The sequence below is a fragment of the Lepisma saccharinum genome, chromosome 15, assembly GCF_977018435.1.
Source record: "Lepisma saccharinum chromosome 15, izLepSacc3.1, whole genome shotgun sequence".
In the NCBI taxonomy this organism is placed as follows: domain Eukaryota; kingdom Metazoa; phylum Arthropoda; class Insecta; order Zygentoma; family Lepismatidae; genus Lepisma; species Lepisma saccharinum.
Genome location: NC_139243.1, coordinates 34,593,439 through 34,614,287, shown reverse-complemented (window position 1 = coordinate 34,614,287; position 20,849 = coordinate 34,593,439). Strand labels below are relative to the sequence as shown.

Sequence of the window (20,849 nt, the reverse complement as noted above, 5' to 3'; positions counted from 1 at the left end):
ACCACTTTGACCCAGCAATGATGCTCTTACTGAATTCAGGAGATAACCTTGCTAATAAAGGGTGTTCCGTATAGGATGCCGAATTTGAATCGAGTGTTATTGTTTTGTTTCGAGGTTGGCAGACCTGTTCTTACCAATGTTGGCACCTGTTGTCATGCCGATTAATGTAGCCTCAATTGTTTTGACTCATTTGTTGTGGTTTTCTTCCGAAAATCCTCGAATAATCAAGGAGTGTAAATTCCATCCATTTGCTGAGAACGACTGTGTGGTGTGGGTTTTGGTAGGTGGAGTGTGACCTTACACCCTGTGATTTCTTTTATGGGGGTTTGTGAAATCACAGGTGTATGCCAACAAACCACGAACCCTTTTGGAACTGAAGGTGGAAATCATACGACTGATTGGAGGCATCAGGACAGACATCTGCGAGAGGGTTATCAATAATTTTGTGGAGCGTATAAGTGCATGCAGACTCAGTAGGGGTGAACATATGCCTGACATTGTGTTTCATACGTAAATGGGGGATGTTACTGCTTACATAGGTGTGAAATATAACTATTATCATTAAATTTTCCCTATTTTTATTAAATTTTCTAATTCGGCATCCTATACGGAACACCCTATAGATAGAAAAAATTTAAAGCACTTCCAAATACTTATAAATTTTACTACATAGTTTTTTTATTACAACTATAGTATGTGAATCTACCATAGTTTTGTTTAGAATATTCATAATTTCATGTGATATTGTTAGAGGCACATTTTTGGTAAATATAAAAGCAAAATTTTGGTACAAAAACAGAGTCGATTTCGGGTTCAAAAGCGGTAAGTAAATAAAATTTCCATGTTATAACAGTGAATAATCACATCAAAAGTGCCATATAAAATAACATTTTGGTTTTAAAATTGTGATTATAATCCTAAATTTGATTTTAAATCTGCACTTATATACCCAAAATAAACTTATCCCTTCTAATAGCACATTTATGTAGTTACCAGAGTATTAAGTTCATTCCTGTGTAGAGGGGTCCATTTTTGCTTCTCAAATATTTACAGCAGAATTAATCAACTTTCCGTGAATTGCATAACTCATAGGATACTTCAGGCTTCAGAAAGTGTCGTGTCGGTATATAAACGGTAAATTTCGTGTTTAAGAGTATATTTCACATTTTGCAGTTCATTTCGCATTATTTTGTGACAAAACAGGGTAGAAAAATGGACCTCACACCTTTCAGAAACATGAAAAATGAACATTACAGCATGCTATTTCATATTTCGTGTTGTGTTTTTGTCAAAAACAAAATTTGCATGCTATATTTTCTTTTCTAGTCACAAAGGAATTATCTGATTAAAGAACTTATAACTTGGAAAGACTATGAAATTCAGATTGCAGCATACAATAACAAGGGAATTGGCATCTATAGTGACAGCATAAAAATAAAAACAAAAGAAGGAGGTAAGATTAAAAATTAAGTATCAATTTAGTTGCTTGAATGTTAGTTTTAAAGCAAGAGCAAAAACAAGTTACTCTTTTCTGATACATGTTAAATACAGTTTTTTGTAAGTTGTCACATATCTAACTAGGGCAAATGTGTTTTGACTTGCATGTATTTATTATGGAGAATGAAAACTCTTAGCCTTCAACTTCAAGTTTTCACTAATCAGAGCAACATTTTGGTATTTTTCATGAAAGACAGTTTTTCTTGAAATTTTCTTCTTTCTGCTCATGTTTCTTGTGCAGTTGTCATAAGTAATATGTTCCTAGAAGTTTTGAAAAACAATACTTCCATAAGGATCCATGTAAAATTCCAACCCTTAGATTGTATAGATCTCCTCTCATTCTACTCTTGGCACTCCACTAAGGATACTGTACCCCTCATCCTTAAAAATAAACTATTTACCACTTACACATATCAAGAAAGAAAGATTCGAACAAGTGTTCTTGGGTTACCAGCCAGGTTAAATCGGCGTTAGCTTCTAACATTTCAAGTGCATACATTGCTCTCATCATCAGGGAATGTAAAAAAATGGAGACCAGTGTAGGGTTACACATACAAGTGATGGGGCAGAGCTTGGATGCTGTCTTCCTATTGGCTCGTTCTGGATCCTCATGTTCTTATTGGCTAGTGTCGTGTGTTTACGGAGGAGTGGGTTCCAGATGTGACTGAGCTGGAGTCCCTGTTGAAATTCGTGCTTTCCATGGCTATGGCTTCTTCTACTCGGTTATAACCCTACACTGGTCTCCATTTTTTACATTTGCTGATGATGAGAGGAATGCATATGCTTGAAACATTGGAAGCTAATGCCAATTAACCTGGCTGGTAACCCGAGAACACTTGTATGAATCACGTCATCAGGTAAGCTATAATTCCTAAGATAGAAAGATGCGCAGTTAAGAAACTCGGAGATTAGAAATTGTTGCAAAAATGAAAGTTGTGTAGGATTATTTGTAAGAAGTTTAAAAATGACATATTGCATTAAACCAGAAGTTTATTCTGTACGCAAAAAAGTTAGGCAAGTTTATTTCAAGTCAACTTTCTACTGAGGTAACCTAATCGAGACTGGGTCTACAGTTTAAAGTGGAATCTAAATGATTGTGCATTGTGTCTCCACTTAAAATTGAACCTGGGACCCCTTTATAAAAATAGGTACGGTGGAATTCATGAGTATTACCATGCAAATTGCCCATGACTATTTTCATTAATTTTTCTCTTACATTCTGTGTGTTTTTAAGTGATGGATTTTTATGTATGCTGTTGCAGAAGTTGTCAACAGCTTGTTTTGAGTTTCTTTTAATTCTTGAAACTCTTATTGGGTCAAATAAAAGTGCACGAACATGGCGATGAACAGTTTGCATGGTAATACTCATGGATCCCACCATGCTGTGGAGGTCCCTATTCCTTAGGCAAATGCTGTACTGTAGAATTGACTTAAATACAGTGGAACCTCGATTTTATGTTTTTCAAAGGACCAAGCTGATAAAACTTAAAATGTGGGGGAAATTTAAAATCGAGGGAAATTTTAAACACATTTTGCTACATTGAGACCATCACGATTGAATGTATAATGATGGAAAACGTAAAATCTGGGAATCAATACTCTGTATTGATTCATTCATCCGGTGCTCAATTTGTCATTATTTATGTGGACAAATGGCTAGTTTGTGACTGGAAAGGGATGCAGGAAAATGTTTGAATTTTGAATTGACTTTAAAAAAATGTAAGAAAATTTAATGTTTACAATTTCCTATTTCCTCTTCTCCAATGAACATGCACATCATTTTGAATTAATAAATATTCTAGTATATAGTATTTGATTGGGTTCCAAAACTGGGGCAGGGGGGGGGGGGGGCAAGGACAGTTCACGCGGTTCCTTGGTAGATAAGGCTTATCATAGTGCTGAAGCAAAAGTGGCAAAGAGTGGGGGGAGCAGTTACCCCCCCCCCCTAATTGCTTCCTCTGGCTATGATAGCTTCCAGTATTAATATTTCTACATAATGTGATTCCATGTGTCTTTCCAGTTCCAGAATCTCCTCCAGGAAATGTGAGAGCAAAGGCAATCAACTCTACAGCCATCCAGGTCTGGTGGAAACCACCTGACCCCCAGAAGATAAATGGGATCAACCAAGGATATAAACTTCAAGCTTGGGCAGGTATGATCTCTCTCTGCCATTATTAACCTAATGTAATTTCTTAATTAGATAAATTTGAATTTGTGTGATCATTTTTTGTACAATCTGTACAGTGATTCATGATGTTATGCAGAAAACACAGTTAAAAATTACACAATAAACCATTAGAACCTATTACTTTCAAAGGCACATAGGTTGTAACTAGGGATAGCCAAATATGGATAAAATTCTATCTGGATATCGGATATTTTTCTATCTGGATTTCAAATATGTGATATTTGGACTATCCACATGTCCAGATATTCAAATTATCTGGATATTTGGATTATCCAAAATGTCAGGATATTCAGATGTGTGCATTATGTGGACAGTTTTATCATTTATTCATTTTGTGGGCTATCCAATTATTCATTTATTCATCACTTGCATATTTCACTGTGCAGATTTTCTACAAATCCTTCCATCAAATCTGTTCTATCCAGATATCCAAATTCTCTAGATATTTGGATATCCAGATTATCCATTGCATTTAAAATGGATATTGGATAATTTGAAATCTGTATTTTGTGGCCAACACAGTGAAAAACAACCAACTTATGGTTTCAATGTGACTGTACAATGATGATGTCATTCTTACAGGTCTAAAATTATACTTAGCAGTTAAGAAACATTTAAAGCATAGTTCATGTCACATACCAACAACTTAACCCTTTCGTGCCGGTAGACGAAATATTCATCACGCATAGAAATCCCTCAAGGACGGGGCTCATTTGAAGCAAAATGTAACATGTTGAAAAATGTTTTGTTAAAAACATTGTTATAACACGAAACATGCAAATGAGGGCTCGTTTTATTCAGAATTTCCAAGCCTTTCATTCTGTAAGGTAAACATGTCGATGTGTACCTATTTTCAGAAGCAACGGACAGAGGAATTTCCAAATTTTGTGTTTATGAATTTTTATTCAAAATTTGGCTAGCTTCCATGCGCTAGCGCCCATCGATCTGGGCAAACTGCCACTAGTCGCTGATTGCCCCAAGTTATATAAAGTCGAATACGACAGCACAACAATAAGCCTGGTGACACGAGAATGACGTCAGAGTCTACTTGGTGATGACGGCAGATGTGAGGTGAAAGCTTGGAGATTAAACCCAAAAAAAATCTGTGTGTTTTTTTAATTCGGTTTCCTGTTTATTAAACTTTTATTAGCAAAACATTTGTTTGATGAAATATTCCTCGTCCATCCTTGAGTTACTTCTGACATGTATAGGCCCCGTCCCGAAAAGGTTAATATAATAAAGTGTGTACTAACCTTGGCATGTCGAGAGGTTTGATGCCAAGGTGAATATGCTTTATTAAATTAGTATTTGTATTTTTTGTTACGTAGCTTTGATTTTCTGCCACTTTCGGCTAATTGGAAGGATGATGGGTAGTGATGATTAGATGAAATTAATGAAGGCACACTCTCAAATAACACCCATATCCAGACTGACACTTGAACCAGGAAACTTTGGTGGCAAGACCACAAGTTGGTCACTTAAAATGCTTGTCCACTGTGCCAGCTTTATTTAATTAAAAAAAACAACAAGAGATTTGTAGCAAATGAGAAGATAGAGGAAACACACACCCGACACTGGGAAAATCAACATTTTCATGACTGCAAGCTGCATCTTCAGTTGAAGAAAAATAATTTATTTGGTTTATTTTACTTCACTTTTCTGCCACTTTTGAATATGAGGATGAGTGATGATATGATGAACACCAATGTCTAGACCTCTGGCATTGGTGTGATAGCCACTCCACCATGGAGACCGGCTGTAGAAAAATGAGATGCTGGAAACTGAAATGAGTGATTGACCTGCAAAGTTACCAGGTCCGGAGTGAAGAATAGTCAGTACGGAAAAATATAGTTCTCTCCCCAGGCTTGCCAGAATTGTAAGTGGAAGTAGAGTGTGGTGTGTGTTGGGGGATAGAGTGGTAGTGTGAAGAGAAGGGAGGGTTGGGAATGGGGGGTGAGTGGTGGAGATGTGGTTTGGCTGGACATGTTACTGACTAATTGGTTGCACTCATGGCTGATATGTAGGCCCTCACCCTATTTCCTGCTTCTGTAGAATGATTTTACTTGTGTGGCTTGTTTCAATTTTTTTTTTTTTTTTTTTTGCAGGGGTGAATATTTCATGTAAAAATGTAAGGTAAAGGCAAAGTTTCCCCTGTATATACGAGGGGTGACTGAAAAGTTCTCGGCCTACCCATGAAGGGTTGCCAGGAGCTCAATCGTTCATGGCTATTTTTCAACATAGTCCCCTTTCAGCGCCACACACTTTTGCCACCGGTGCTGCAGGCCCATGATACCTTCCTTGTAGAACGTTTCATCCTGCACTGCAAAAAAGTCCTCCACCGCAGCCATGACGTCATCATCTGATGGAAAATTGATTCCACCGAGGTGTTGCTTGAGTTTAGGGAACAGATGAAAGTCTGAGGGAGCCAAGTCTGGCAAATAGGGAGGGTGTCGAAGCAGTTCGAAGCCACAGGACTCGATGGCAGACATTGCAATGGTGGACGTGTGCACAGATGCATTGTCTTGGTGGAAAAGGACGCGCTTCTTCAACATTCCACGACGTTTCACCTTGATGGCCTCTCTCAAACGCTTCAGTTGAGCAGCATAATACGCACCGTTTCACCTTTTTTTAGATACTCAGCCAGGATGACACCCCTCTGTCCCAAAAAACAGATCACCTTGCCATCTGATTTCACTGACTTGAACTTTTTGGGGGTGGGGGAGGAGGGGTGTTTCCACTGTTTTGATTGCACCTTGGACTCTGGCTGAAAGTGGTGGACCCATGCTTCGTCCATGGTTACAAAACGTTGGAGAAATGTCTCAGGATCAGCCTGAAGGAGGGTCAAGTTTGCTGCAGACAAGAGGTGTCTCTGACGTTTGTTCTCGGCACTCAACATTTTCGGGACCCATCGACATGACACCTTGTGCATGTTCAGCACAACTGTTAGTATGTGTCCAACACGTTCCTGGGACATCCCCACTTTCAAAGCGATGTAACGTTCTGTCACTCGCCGTTCTGCCATAACAAGATCCTGTATTGCTGTGATGTTTTCTTCAGTACAGGCCGTTGCCGGCCTTCCACTGCGAGGTGCATCTTGGACAGATGTGCTCCGCCTCTTGAATTCCGCCACCCACTTTTTCACAGTAGAATACGATGGGGCATCCTCCCCCAATGTTTCCATCATGTCCTTGTGAATGTCCGGTCCACTCATGCCTTTTTTCAGGAGGTTTTGGATAACCGCACAAATGCTCACTTTATTCATTTTTCAGAAAATGCTCACCGTCTTCACTTCAAACATCAAAATCTGAAAAACAAAAAAAGATAGTACTATGAAATTTGGTATGTGGCTTTGCAAAGGCATATATTATGATTAGCTAAAGTAACATTCAGCTACGATAAATGCATCATGGGTAGGCCGAGAACTTTTCAGTCACCCCTCGTAGCATATAGCCATGAAGGCACATTTAGGGGATGTTGGGGTAGGACCCCACACATTCTCAATCTCGGCCATTTTGGAGCTGATGTGATCAGCCCCTAGGTAGCTGATTTGAGGTTGAGTGTGCCAGAGAGTCGCATTTATGTTTGGGAGAAGGTCGGAAAAATTCCAACCTTGAATCACCTACCCCGGGAATCAAACCTGGGTCTTACACGTGACAGTCAGATGCCTTACCGACTAGACCACCACAGGTCTTCACATAAAAATGTTCTCTTTTCTTTTTTCTTTTTTTTTTAAAAAAGTTTTTTTATTTTATTTTTCATAAATTAATTTCAGCATTGCTAGATGAACTTGGGTTTGTTTGATATACATTAAAAGTTTAAATCATTATAAAATAATCTGTAAAATTTGCTGGGAAAAGCCAGGGAATTTCGTTTTGCGAAATGAGTGGATTATTTATTTGTCAGGTAGCATTTACAGAATTTGAAATGGAAGTCATATTTTGTTTATGTTTTTATATGAACAGGTGATCCAATGGCATCTGGAGTAGAAGAAATGTCAATGACTGTTCCTCCGAATTTGTTTGATCCACTTGCCCAGCAGACAGCAGTCATGTCCTCGCTCAAGAAGTTTACGGAGTACAACATTACAGTCCTCTGCTTCACAAACCCTGGCGATGGCAAAAGGAGTCCACCTGTTGGTGTCAAGACGTCAGAAGATGGTGAGTGTTATGCATCTTGAAGTAAGGTTATTTTCACATTTTATTATAAATCACACTTTTGCATTTTGAGTACAAATATTGTTCTATCAAGAATACCCATTGTATAATCTTACTTAATGGCCAATTTCACCAGAAATGATCCTTTTGCCGTTTCTTTCTGAATACAGTTAAACCTTGATTTTAAATTTCCAGATTTTATATTTTCCAGCACCATATCTTATTGGCATCTGGATCTTCTGCAATTTTAAAATGGAAGTTTCACATATTTTGGAAGATTGCATGTTGCCTTCTCAGACTTAATTTGATAAAACTAGAAATGAAATACAGTGAGGCATTTTTCATGGACTTGTGAATAAAAATCTTTCATGTGGTAAGTGTAATACAGGGTGCAGCAGAAATATTGAGACGATTTAAATTTGCTAAATCTATATTAAACATCAGAATAACAATGAAAACACTTACTCGTACATGACTGAAAAGTACAAACAAAAGCATTTCATGTAATGCCTATATGTTGAAAATAATGTCACTCAGATGGGCACCATTCTCCCTCAAACACACCTCTGCACGTTGACGTACAGCAGTCAGCTTTGTGCAGGCAACTGTTACGTCTCACCGATATGTGACCATGCTGACAGACTATCTACAGCTAGAAGTGTGCAGGCTCGGTCTTCATAGGTGCCGTGTATGGTTCCAGCAAGATGGTGCCACAGTGCACACAGCAGGGACATCAATGACACTTCTTCATGGGATCTTTCCAGGAAGGATCATGTCATGCCAGGGAAATGTCACATGGCCTTCATGTTCGCCGGACTTACCTCTCTGTGATTTCTTTTTGTGGGGGTTGTTGAAGCAAAACGTCTACATGACCCGACCTGACACGTTGGATAACTTAAGGGAGTCTATTTGCACTGCAATACAGCAAATTCCACTGGAGATGCTGCACAAGGCTATGGCTGCTGTACGTCGATGTGCAGAGGTTTGTTTGAAGGAGAATGGTACCCACCTGAATGACATCATTTTCAAGATATAGGCATCACATGAAATGCTTTTGTATGTACTTTCCAGTCATGTAAGTGTTTCCATTGTTATTCTGAAGTTTAATATAGATTTGGCATATTTAAATTGTCTCTATATTTCTGCAGCACCCTGTATGAGCAAGAGGCCTTAACATTGTGTTTAATAGAAATTAGTAAATGTACACTTATGAGAGTGAAAATTGTAAACTTACAGTTGCACTATATTATAATTAGGACTGCGTTATCGTTATCAGTAAGTATTGGTTGAATTTTTTTCATCGATACCATTGTTTATGAACGGCTAGGAGTGTAGACAAGAGCAACAACTCATTTGTCAACATTTGCCTTTTTGAAAGGCTTGTTTACCCTTCCTCATAACAGATTGGAAGTGACAAGAAGTTCCATGCAGATTTTCATAGAAATGCTTGATAAACTGCCATCCTCCTGGGAAGCAGATGACAAGATCAAGGCATGAATAAGATAAAAGCTACACCCAGATGACCTGAAAGGCACGTAACTGCCTGGAGAATGCTATGTGGAAATGAGTGATGAAATAGGGCTGAACCGATACCACTTTGAACCAATACCAATACTGATACACATACCGATTACCAATACCAATACAGAAGCTTGAAGATTGTAACAATTAAAAGTTGTTCAAAATACAGTAGTCTCTCGCTTATCTGACATAAACGGGCCGGCAGAACGTCGGATAAGTGAAAATGTCGGATAATAGAGAGGTGTTAAGAAAAAGCCTATTAAACATCAAACTAATGTTATAATTTTACACATTACGAACCTAATACAGTAATCATGTTTCACAACATTACAGAAAAAATAAACGGGAAAAATGAACTTACAGTTACAGAATTGTCTGAAGTTCAACACAGAATATACGTAGAGTCGGGACAAACTAAAGTTCTTGTTGCCGATTGATGATTTTTTTCTTCCGGTGGTATGTCGGATAATACGGAATGTCAGATAAGCGAAGGTCAGATAAACGAGACTCTACTATAATACTCCCATTGTAAGCATCAATTTAACAGAGTTTTGTTTAAACTATTAAAAAATTACAGCAGAATTCAAAAATACATGTTATGTAATCACTAAATAGTTTTTCATATACAGTAGTCTCGTTTATCCAACATAAACTGGCCGGCAGAACGTTGGATAAGCAAAAGTGTCAGATAATAGGGAGTTTTAACGAAGAGCCTATTAAACATCAAACTAATGTTATAATTGTACATATTACGGACCTAATACAGTAATCATGTTTTACAACAATACAGATAAAATTAATTAGAGTCGGGAGATACTAAAAATAGACTATGCTCACGCTCGCAACTTGCAGTTCTTGTTGCCAAATGATGATTTTTTTCCTGTGGTATATCGGATAATACAGAATGTCGGATAAGCGAACACCGGATAAACGAGACTCTATTGTAATATATAATATTAGTACAAAATCAATGACACAGTATACAAGAGACCAGTCTGGCTGTAAACATGGACAACAAAACAACCTTATCTTGTGTGTTCAGTATATGTAATTAACACTGCCTTGAGAGACTGCATGTTGAGTGCTTGACACATGATTGTACCATCAGTGCTTCTGGGTTTTGTTTGTATCTCGTTTGTCCATCCATCCACTTCCATTTATCATTCATAAAATAAACAAACTACCTTCTGAAATGTATTTTTTGAACTCCTTGGTCTTTCTGGCAGTCTTTATGATAATGGGATTCCTATGATATAATGTTATTTATACTATAAAACAGAAAGTTTTTACATGATGAAATATATAACTATTATTTTTGTGCTATTGGTTCAGGTGTATATAAAATAGTTTTATTTGAAATCATATATTGATATTTAAAACTTAGTTTTCTAATTAATTTCTCTCTTCATTTTAGTTCCTGATAATGTTGAGAATCTGCAGTTTGATGAAATAAGTGACAGAGCCTTGCAAGTGTTGTGGACACCACCAAAACACATAAATGGAATATTGCAAGGCTACACTCTGAAGTATATGGAGAAGGGGTTGCCGGACACCATGAAAATAAGAAATTTAACTTCAAACACCTTGAATGTTCGAGTAAACCAATTAAAGGTATGTGGTGTCTTTGTATGAAACATTTAATTAGTGTGTGAGGTACTAAATATTGGAGATGTGACTGATTACTAAATGTTAATTATCAGTCAGTAGTGGTATAGAGCTGGACCAATATCTCTCTAACTTGGTACCAATATTGATGCCAACACTCTTACCATTTCCCATGAATACCAGCACCGATGCTTGACACTGTGACAATGGAAAGTTATTTAGAAAAATCACTTTAATTAACCTTTACTCGTATTTTGGTCGATATTTCGACCATGCAGCTGATTACAAAATTCCTGTTTTTTTATTATCTTGATACTTTTCTGTTCAGTCGGAAACACTTACAGTGGGTTAAACGAAGCTTTGGCATGTCATGTGGATGCACCCCCCCCCCCCCCCGAGTCCAAAGTCACGTATGGAAGTTGGCACAAATTTTAAATTCGTACACTTATTTGACAAAAAATGCTATAACTGGTAGACTATTTGACCAATCTACTTTGGGTAACTTTTGTCTTGCAGCTAAAACATCAGGGCATGCAACTGTGCAGAAATCAAAATGCCAAACCCAATAAGAGGGGTTGGGTGGGACATGGCCCCCAACTTTCAATGAAAAAATAATAAAAATGGGGAGTTTGCCCCCTCGTCCCCGCTATTTTGGGAAGGGGATGCAAACTTTAGCCTTTTTTTCAAAGAATGGTTCTTTCTCAACCAAATGAAAGTCATTTCATGTTCCTGGGTGCATTACATTATCGAATATGTGAAACAAACTCCCCATTTTTATGATTTTTTCGTTGAAAGTTGAGGGCCATGGCCCACCCAACCCCTCTTATTGGCTTTGGCGTTTGATTTCTGCACGGTTGCATGCCCTGATGTTTTAGCTGCAAAACAAAAGTTACTCGAAGTAGAGTGGTCAAATACGAGTTACAACATTTTTTGTCAAATAAGTGTACGAATTTAAAATTTGCGCCAAAAGGCCTCAGCGAAACCAAAAAAATGTTATAACTCATAGACTATTTGACCAATCTACTTCGGGCAACTTTTGTTGTGCAGCTAGAACATCAGGGCATGCAACCGTGCATAAATCAAAATGCCGAAGCCAATAAGAGGGGTTGGGTGTGCCGCGGCCCCCAACTTTCAATGAAAAAAACATAAAAATGGGGAGTTTGCCCCCTCTTCCCCTGCTATTTTGGTAAGGGGATGCAAACTTTATCATTATTTTCAAAGAATGGTCCTTTCTCAACCGAATGAAAGTCATTTCATGTTCCTGGGTGCATTACATTATCGAATATGTGAAACACTCACCATTTTTATGATTTTTTTGTCTTTGGCATTTTAGTTTCTGCATGGTTGCATGCCCTGATGTTATAGTTGCAAAACAAAAGTTACCCGAAGTAGATTGGTCAAATACGAGTTATAACATTTTTTGTCAAATAAGTGTACGAATTTAAAATTCATGCCAAAGGCCTCGGTGAAACCGACACACTTTCTGACGACCCCCTCGACAGAGTAAAGGTTAATATGTAAGTAAGGCCACATATTTATGGTGAATAAAAGGTCAAGATTTTGGTGCAATAACTAGGCACATTTTGGGGCCTCCCCAATGATGTAGTGTAATCAGTGTCTCGGGTTCGATACCCGTTAGAGGCACAAAGTGGTTCGGATCCCACTTTAAACTGTAGGTCCAGTCCCGATTAGCATTAGTGTGCATAAAGTGGACTTAAAACACCAACTCAATTAACTAGGCACATTTTGGGATCAAAAACGGTATATACGTGGGCAAGTCAAAAAATTAGTTGCACAGTCAAAAATTTTGGTACATGGATATTTTCTTGCAATGGGTTGGCAACACTGCAGACATGTATTTGTGGTAAAAGGTAAATGCACTGACGATGCATTACACCTGTTATCGTCTACAACACAAAACACTCCAAAAAAGTACATGGTGAGAATTATGGTGGACATCGCCAGGACATTTGACAACTTGTGGTGGCCCAGCCTCTTTCAAACGCTCAAAAACATGAACTGCCCAGGTACACTCTTCCTACTTCTGAAAAGTTATTTCTCTAACAGAAAAGTTAGCATCAAATATCCGCATATACAAATGAGTAGGATTACGTCAAAAGGTTGTCCTCAGGGTTCCATTCTCTGACCCAAGCTTTGGAATACTAACTTGGAGCCTTCGCTTATGAAACTACAAGATAAAGCATCTAATGCAATCAATATGCTATCCGATTGATGTGATCATGCTAAACTCAAAATAGCTGCGGAAAAGACTCATTATATATAACCTTAAGGGGAAGTTACAAAGAAACCCTCAAATCAAACTTTGAGAAAAAAACTTAAAAAGAGTAAAAGAAGCTAAATACCTTGGTATTACTCTTCAAGAGAAGATGTTTTTTAACAGACACATAGCCCTGGCAAGAACCCAGGCCGAAACAACTATAAACAGTCTACCCATATTGAGTTCCACAAACTACAACCTTCCACTATCACACACAAAAACATATCTCATTACCATATATAATGCTATTATTTCTTATGGCTCACCCCTGTGGGCCATGGAAACTAGTAAACAGTACATTAAAAACAGATTGAGATCTTCACTGCATTCAGAAAAACATCAACCCTGGCTCTTCTGATAATTGTGGGCCTACAGCCTATTGAAATTGTCATTAAAACTAGAGCGTCAAAATATTACTTTAGAAATGGACAAGAGGACAAAATCTAATTGGAATACACCCTGCCACGGTACCAGAAATTCACCACCACTTGTTTAGCATGTGGCAACAGGAATGGACACAAGCTACGGAAGGAAGGAGACTTCACAGCTTCCTTCCAAACATAAAAGAGTGACTATCGATGGACCATTTCTACCCCACGAGAGGTCTCATACATTTCCTAACGGGACACGGTCCCTACGGTCAACACCTAAATAAGCACAACCTCAGACAGACTGATAAATGCCTGAAATGTACAACCGAGACGGACACACCGGAACATAAAGCCTTCTTTTGCCACACATCGAACAAACAAATCGAAGATTTAAGACAAAAGCTACCAAACTTCAACACATACTCGTACCAGTTAATAAGAAATCCCGAGCACTTTACATTACTAAATGACTTAACAAACCTGGTGTCGAAAGAGGATTTTTCCCTCTTCAAATCCGGCATCACTCACCTCCCCATTCAACCCCTACCTCCGGAATGTAATATACCCCTCAGAAGATCACAAGAATCCACCTTTGACAAACTCAACAACAACAGGACATCCCTCCTTCTGATTAAGATTACCAAAAGGATAATGAAGAAGAACCTCTCACAGGAACATCAAGAAGGAGACACTAATACACAAGACAGTGATACGGCAGAAAGAGAAAAGGTTACTCCTCCCCGGAGAAAGGCCAAGGATAACACTGCAAGGACTCTACCCAGGAACCAACTGAATTCGAACCAAGATTTTTCTTTTTTGTTTCTTTCTTAAACTGTAATCTTACAGCCCCTTCTTTATTCTCGTTACTTAACACGGTGCAAACTCCTCTCACTAATTCTTGACAATTCTCCATATTTCCTTTACCGAACATACTAAAGTACCTAATACTTCCCAGGAAATCCCTCCCTACTTCTTTCCTTCCTGATAATGTCCTGGATACCAACCGTCATACCGATGTTCATCCCAGTCCGACCAACTCTTGCTGGTCTCCCGCAAGTCTCCTTGCATCAAGCACCACTTGTTCTTTCATATACCTTCCTAGTATTAATACTTATATCTCAAAGCCAATAATAATACCTCACTATCTCAAACATAACATACTAGAACATAGACCCTGCTTAAGATTCATAGAATCGTGTTAATATCTATCCCTCATCTCATTCATCAACACTAATGCACACGACACACCATAAAACTTATCCTAACAAAACATTACCCACCCAATTACACACTTGTAATTTCTTATCTGTATTCATAAATAATATTAATGTTGAACACTAACATATATTTACTTCTTATTATTACTAACCTTTATCTTAATCTTCTTACCTCGTAGAATGATGTAAAACCAACTTTGTGAAGGAAAACCAAAAAAAAAATGGTTCTTCTCACTGGGGCATTCATGCCAGTGTCACAGTGAATTATTGTAATAAAAAATGGAAAATAGAGGATAATTCAAAGAAAAGGGGGGGAATCCGTAAAAATTCACGGAACTGACACCCTGGGTTAATTTTCAGGTACCAGGCATAAGCGCATACCTCCGAAAGTAGTTTGACTACTTTTTTGATCCATCCATATACATAAAATAATAATCTTTCTATGTAACCATATTTCATATATTGTTCAGGAAAATGTATCTGTGACACGTGATGTAGCGGCATTGATGTGGAAGTTGGAGGTTGCTTGCTAACCAGTCGTGAACATGTTTAGGGAGCTGCATGTGGCATCCAAAGTAGAAGTGCTTGCAGCGATTCGGTTTTTGTGGACAAGAGGGTGTAACTGCACAGAAATTTATCGGCAGGTGCACAAAGTGTATGGTGAAAATGCAATATCGCATCAAGCTATCGCAAAGTGGTGCACCATTTTTGAGAACGGACGTACAGATATCGACGACACTTACCGTGAGGGAAGACCATCAACCTCGACAAATGTGGAGATCGGCGCTCACATGAATGAACTCATTCTTGCAAACAGACACGTAGCAATAGACAAAATCGCAAATTAACTCTGTATTTCACATGGAAGTGTGCATACGATCATTGCCGAGCATCTCGAATTCCGTAAAGTTTGTGTGCGATTGGGTGCCTCGGCTATTGATGGATGAACACAAAGGGAAGAGTTTTGACAGTGCTTATGCATTTTTGAAACGTTTTCAAGGAGAAGGCTCTTCAGAATATATCCATGCACTATCCAACCATCCACCCAAGCAAAAGGCCAACGTATGGCTAAACTTCTTCCAAAGAGCCTTCTACTGTTCCAGAGAAGAAGACCTGAGGGACGAGATAGCAACCATCATGGAAGTGGCACTAAAACGGATATACTGAATATCAACTCTCCACATGGTGCAGCAAACCTGAAATCCAAGTCAGACAATCTGCACCATCAACACAACCCACTCCACCATCGCAACCAGATCCCAGTAACAAAACCAAGTGTTTTGCCTTTCCCTACCATCCTATCACATCCAACTGTGTTACCAAAGCCCTCCGACCCTACAATATCCAAATAGCACACAAACCAACCTTCAAAATCTGACCAACTAAACAAACATAAACAGTACTTCCTCTCTTCCCTCAAAAATCCAGGCATCTATGATGCTGAATACGAGTGCAAGGCTCATTACATCGGCAGATACATCAGGCCCATCAGTGAGAGAATTCAGCAACACCTATCAAATGCAAAAACTGCCCAACCCACCACCAAACTTGCCAAGCATATCAAATTCCACAATAAAATTGAGAAAGTACATGTCAAATACAAAGCACACACTCTCATAGACACAAAAATTAAAGAAACACATGCCATCATGCACAGACATACAGGTGACAGCAGCACACCCAGTGGCGATTTAGGAAAGAACAACAGAAATACGCCAAGCAACACCACAACAAATTCCAACGAGGATGGTGGCAGTGGTTACCGAAATTAATAGAAAATAATGTAAAACAGCTTCGTGGAAAACGTGAGTACCTTAATTACACATTCAAATTTGCACCTGATAGTTGGTGCAAATATCTGTCATTTTCTTGTTATTTTTATATTCATAAACATACGAGGGATGATCGAAAGAAAAGGTTACAAAGCCTATTATGGTGGATGTGTTAGACATAGCTGGAAGATCAACACACCTAATGATGGAGGGCACTCAACACCAGTCCTCGATGTAATCACCTTTTTTATTCAAGCACTTGTCAAAACGGTAGATGAGGTTTTCCATACCGGTTGGACATAAATCCGTGTCAAGTTCTCGTAGACACCGTGAGGCAGCTCTTTTGACATCATCACATATCAGATAATGGTGGCCAGCCAACCAAATGGTAGTCTCAGCTCAGCTGATATTGAGCGTAATATTCTTCTTCTGTCCTCACGAATACACTCATCCACAAGAGCACAGTTCACGTAAGTGGCTGAGGTACTGGGTCTACCTTTGTGTCGAGGATTGTCATTAACGATACTGGTCCGTCCTTACATGTTGCCTTAAAATTGCCCCCTCCCCATACACCTCCACAATCTGCCTATTAATGTCAGTAGGTGTAGTGTTTTTGGCCCACAGGAACTGCACAACTGCCCTCACTTCTACTCTTGACCAATTTTCTAGACGAGTCACCATTTTAAATGTCCGCTTCTCGGGTATACATGGTCAGAATCCGAAGTCCTTAAACCCGCAACAAGACAAACATGTTATTAATTTACACATAAATTTTTGTTACTTTACAGTGAATAAAACAAAAATTGTATGCTTTGTAACCATTTTTTCTGATCATCCCTCGTATTATTTATGTGTCCTAGTTTTGTAAAGTTATTGTCTAAATATGCTGTTTCTTCTTCAATGTACATATTGGTTACAAACGTTAATTAAGGAAGTTAGTTCTTCACAGAATTTTATGTATCATATCAGTAGAATTTTCAGTATCAGTAAATTTTTACCAGTATTTTATCAGTAGGGAGAAAAAATTTGTCAGTTCATCCCTAAAAAAAATAAAAACCACGCTGCTTTCATTGTCACTTAATTTCATGCAATTAATGAAACAGATCAAATGCAATGGTCTACTTATGTATTATATTTTATTTGAAAAAGTATAACCAATTTCCTTCTTTTTCCTTTCAGGCTGCCACTCACTACACTTTTGAGATTTCTGCATGGACAGCTGTAGGCCATGGTTCTGCCAAAATTGCTACCATCCAGTCAGGAGTGGAACCTGTTCTCCCACACCCTCCAATAAGATTAGCCATCACCAACATAGAGGCTTTCTCAGTGATGCTACAGTACACGCCAGGATTTGATGGCAATTCATCAATCACCAAGTGGACAGTTGAGGTAAAATGTTGGAATTTTGTATTTTTTAAAACATATTGTGTGTATTTTCTGCAATACAGTAGTACCTAGATTTTACGTTTTTCAGGGGACTAAAAGGGGGAAAAAATTAAAAATGCAGAAAAATGGAAAATCCAGGAAAATGTTATAATGATGATTGATTCATATATGGGGAAAATGTAAAAAATGTGAGATCATAAAATCAGGGTTCCACTGCAGTAGTTTCAGAGCTATTATAAATAGTGATGATGATGATCATCATCTTGACAGAAACATAGATATCACACCACAATACCACAGGATCATCTTTATTAATTGAAACGTACTTCATTTTCTATGTTGCACTAAAATGAAGTTGTGTATGGTCAGAAATGAAAAGAATGGAAGGAATAGTAGTAGTAATAATAAAAACAAAAATTATAGTTGTGAATTTTTATTTTAATACTGAAAAATGCGAGTTTGAAGTAACTTGACCATGTGATATTAGAGTGTAATTCGTTATCGCAAAATCTACAATGGTTTATTCAATTTTAACAAAATTTGTAGTAGTCTAGATAATCATATCTTTTTCAAGCAAACTTTTGTGCAGAATCAATGAAAATTTACAACTTTTTTGCTCAAGAATAACAGTTTTCTTACTTGAAAACTCTGAACCAAAGAAAGATATCATTCAGTATTAGTGATTAAATTTGAAGCAATACATTACCATAATTCAGGGGTGACAAAACTTGCTTAGCCACAAGACATGTACAAGCAGTGGCGTGCCCAGGATTTTCGAAAGGGAAAGGTTATGTGCATATTTTTAAGTAGTCAGCCCTCATTTTACAATATTTTCCTGCCTTTGACGTTCTTTTTTTAAATACTGGACCAAGAGGGGTGGTTATAACCCCCACCAACCCCCAACCCCCTTGGGTAAACAAGTATTACATTGTATTGTTACATGCATATTTGTTAAACACATTTTACATAAATATTAATAAATACACATACATAAAAATAAAACTTATTCGTGTTTGTATGTTGTGAATTGTTTAGTTTGTATAATTTAAAAATCACAATTTATTTAATATGTTAAGTTATTTATCCACGAAATGTGATAATTCTTATATTTGAATAAATTTAGCCCTAGTTCTAAATATAATGTATTACTTCCAGAGCATTCTAGCTAATCATTCTTGGTAAATGAAAAATGATTTTCTTCCTGCATTCAGCATTATTTGAAAGAATGTTGTTTCTCTTCCCTAGGCTCAAACATCAAGAAACAGTACCTGGTACGTTATTTATGAAATATCTGATCCGGATGCCACAACTATCAAGGTGGAAAATCTCATTCCATTTATGCAGTATCGCCTCAGATTGATAGCAAACAATGTTGTGGGTGCTTCAGATCCTTCAGAACCTACCAAGGAGTTTCAGACGATACAAGCCCCTCCTTCCCACTCACCATGGAATGTCACAGTCAGGGCAATGAGTGCAACAGAGCTTCGAGTGAGGTGGATTGTAAGTTATTTGTATTTTTTTTTTATGCATCTATGATGATTGCTGTATAGTTTAAAAATATTTTTGTATTTGTAGACAACATACAGCCTAAGAAGTATGAAAATTACATAAGCAATTTGATGCTGTGTTGCAGGGTAAAATTTTTGTACGTTGTCCTTTATTAGGAATGATTAGGTCCACATTTTTGTGGTGAAAAGGTCTTGATTTCAGTACAAACATTGGGCACATTCTGGGATCAAAAGCAGATATAAAATGGCATTGCGGTGTTCAAATAGTGAATGCAATTCTAAATTTGATTTTAAAAACTACTCTTATTACACAAAATAAATGTTTGCCTTCTAATAGTACATTTATATAGTTATGAGAGTATTAAGTTAATTCCTGTGTAAAAGGGCGCCTCCGATGGCGCAGTGGTAGCGTTGTTGCCTTGTAATCAGGGGGTACCGGGTTTGGCACATAATGATACGGATCCCACTTTAAACTGTAGGTCTAGTCCCAATTAGCCTTACTGTGCATAAAGTGGACTTAAACACCACCTCAATAATTCCTGTGTAAAGGTGTCCATTTTTGCTTCTCAAATATTTACAACAAAATTAATCAAATTTCCCTGATTTGCATAACTCACAGGTAATTCAGACTTCAGAAAGTGTTGCGTCAGTTTGAGTTTATTTCGCAATTTACAGTTTATTTTGCATCATTTCATGACAAAACATGGTAGGAAAATGCACCTCTTTCAAAAACGAAATATACATGACTCTAGGGGATACTGATCTTAACCATGAGACGCTCTTTGAAGGCGAAGGTCTGCCTGACAGCTTTTTGTTGGATTATATATGGTCCAGATCATCGACTCCCATTTCCACTTTTTTCTGGCTTTCTAATAATAGTAACAATGGATATATTTTGTTATTCCAGTATGCCATATTTTCATATGTGTATAAATGAACAAAAAAGACAACTGAAATATTATGCGTAGTTTTGAAGAAATGGCACATTTATTGCTGCCATATGGTGCTGGGATATATCCCAGGCATCCACTAAAGTTTAAATTAAGCTTTTGTTCTTCTACTTCCAGCCACTACAGCAGGTTGAATGGTATGGGAATCCAAGAGGCTACAACATAACCTACAGAGAGATTGGGAATCAAGGGAAGCTGCGCAGCGTTAGCATAGAAGATCACACAGCTAACTCCTACATCCTTTCTAACCTCGAGGAGTATGCTCTGTATGAGATCGTTATGCAGGCATATAATGATGTTGGGACATCTGAACCAAGTCCAGTCGCTGCAGAAAGAACAAGAGAATCAGGTTAGTTTTGTTTCTGTTTTTTTTATAAAGAAAGCCTTGTAAGAGTGAAAATT

At 37.8% G+C, this 20,849-nt stretch overlaps 1 protein-coding gene across 2 annotated transcripts in view; it reads left to right on the top strand.

Moving 5' to 3' along the window:
- The window catches only part of sdk (sidekick cell adhesion molecule), a 263,671-nt gene that overhangs the window by 195,306 nt on the left and 47,516 nt on the right, over positions 1-20,849 (top strand). For both annotated transcript variants that reach the window (XM_083136801.1, XM_083136800.1), the window contains 7 exons: positions 1,327-1,453; positions 3,518-3,649; positions 7,648-7,842; positions 10,775-10,971; positions 17,783-17,992; positions 19,235-19,489; positions 20,565-20,796. In XM_083136801.1, the coding sequence (XP_082992927.1) occupies positions 1,327-1,453; positions 3,518-3,649; positions 7,648-7,842; positions 10,775-10,971; positions 17,783-17,992; positions 19,235-19,489; positions 20,565-20,796 (1,348 nt within the window). The remainder of the gene's footprint in view (positions 1-1,326; positions 1,454-3,517; positions 3,650-7,647; positions 7,843-10,774; positions 10,972-17,782; positions 17,993-19,234; positions 19,490-20,564; positions 20,797-20,849) is intronic.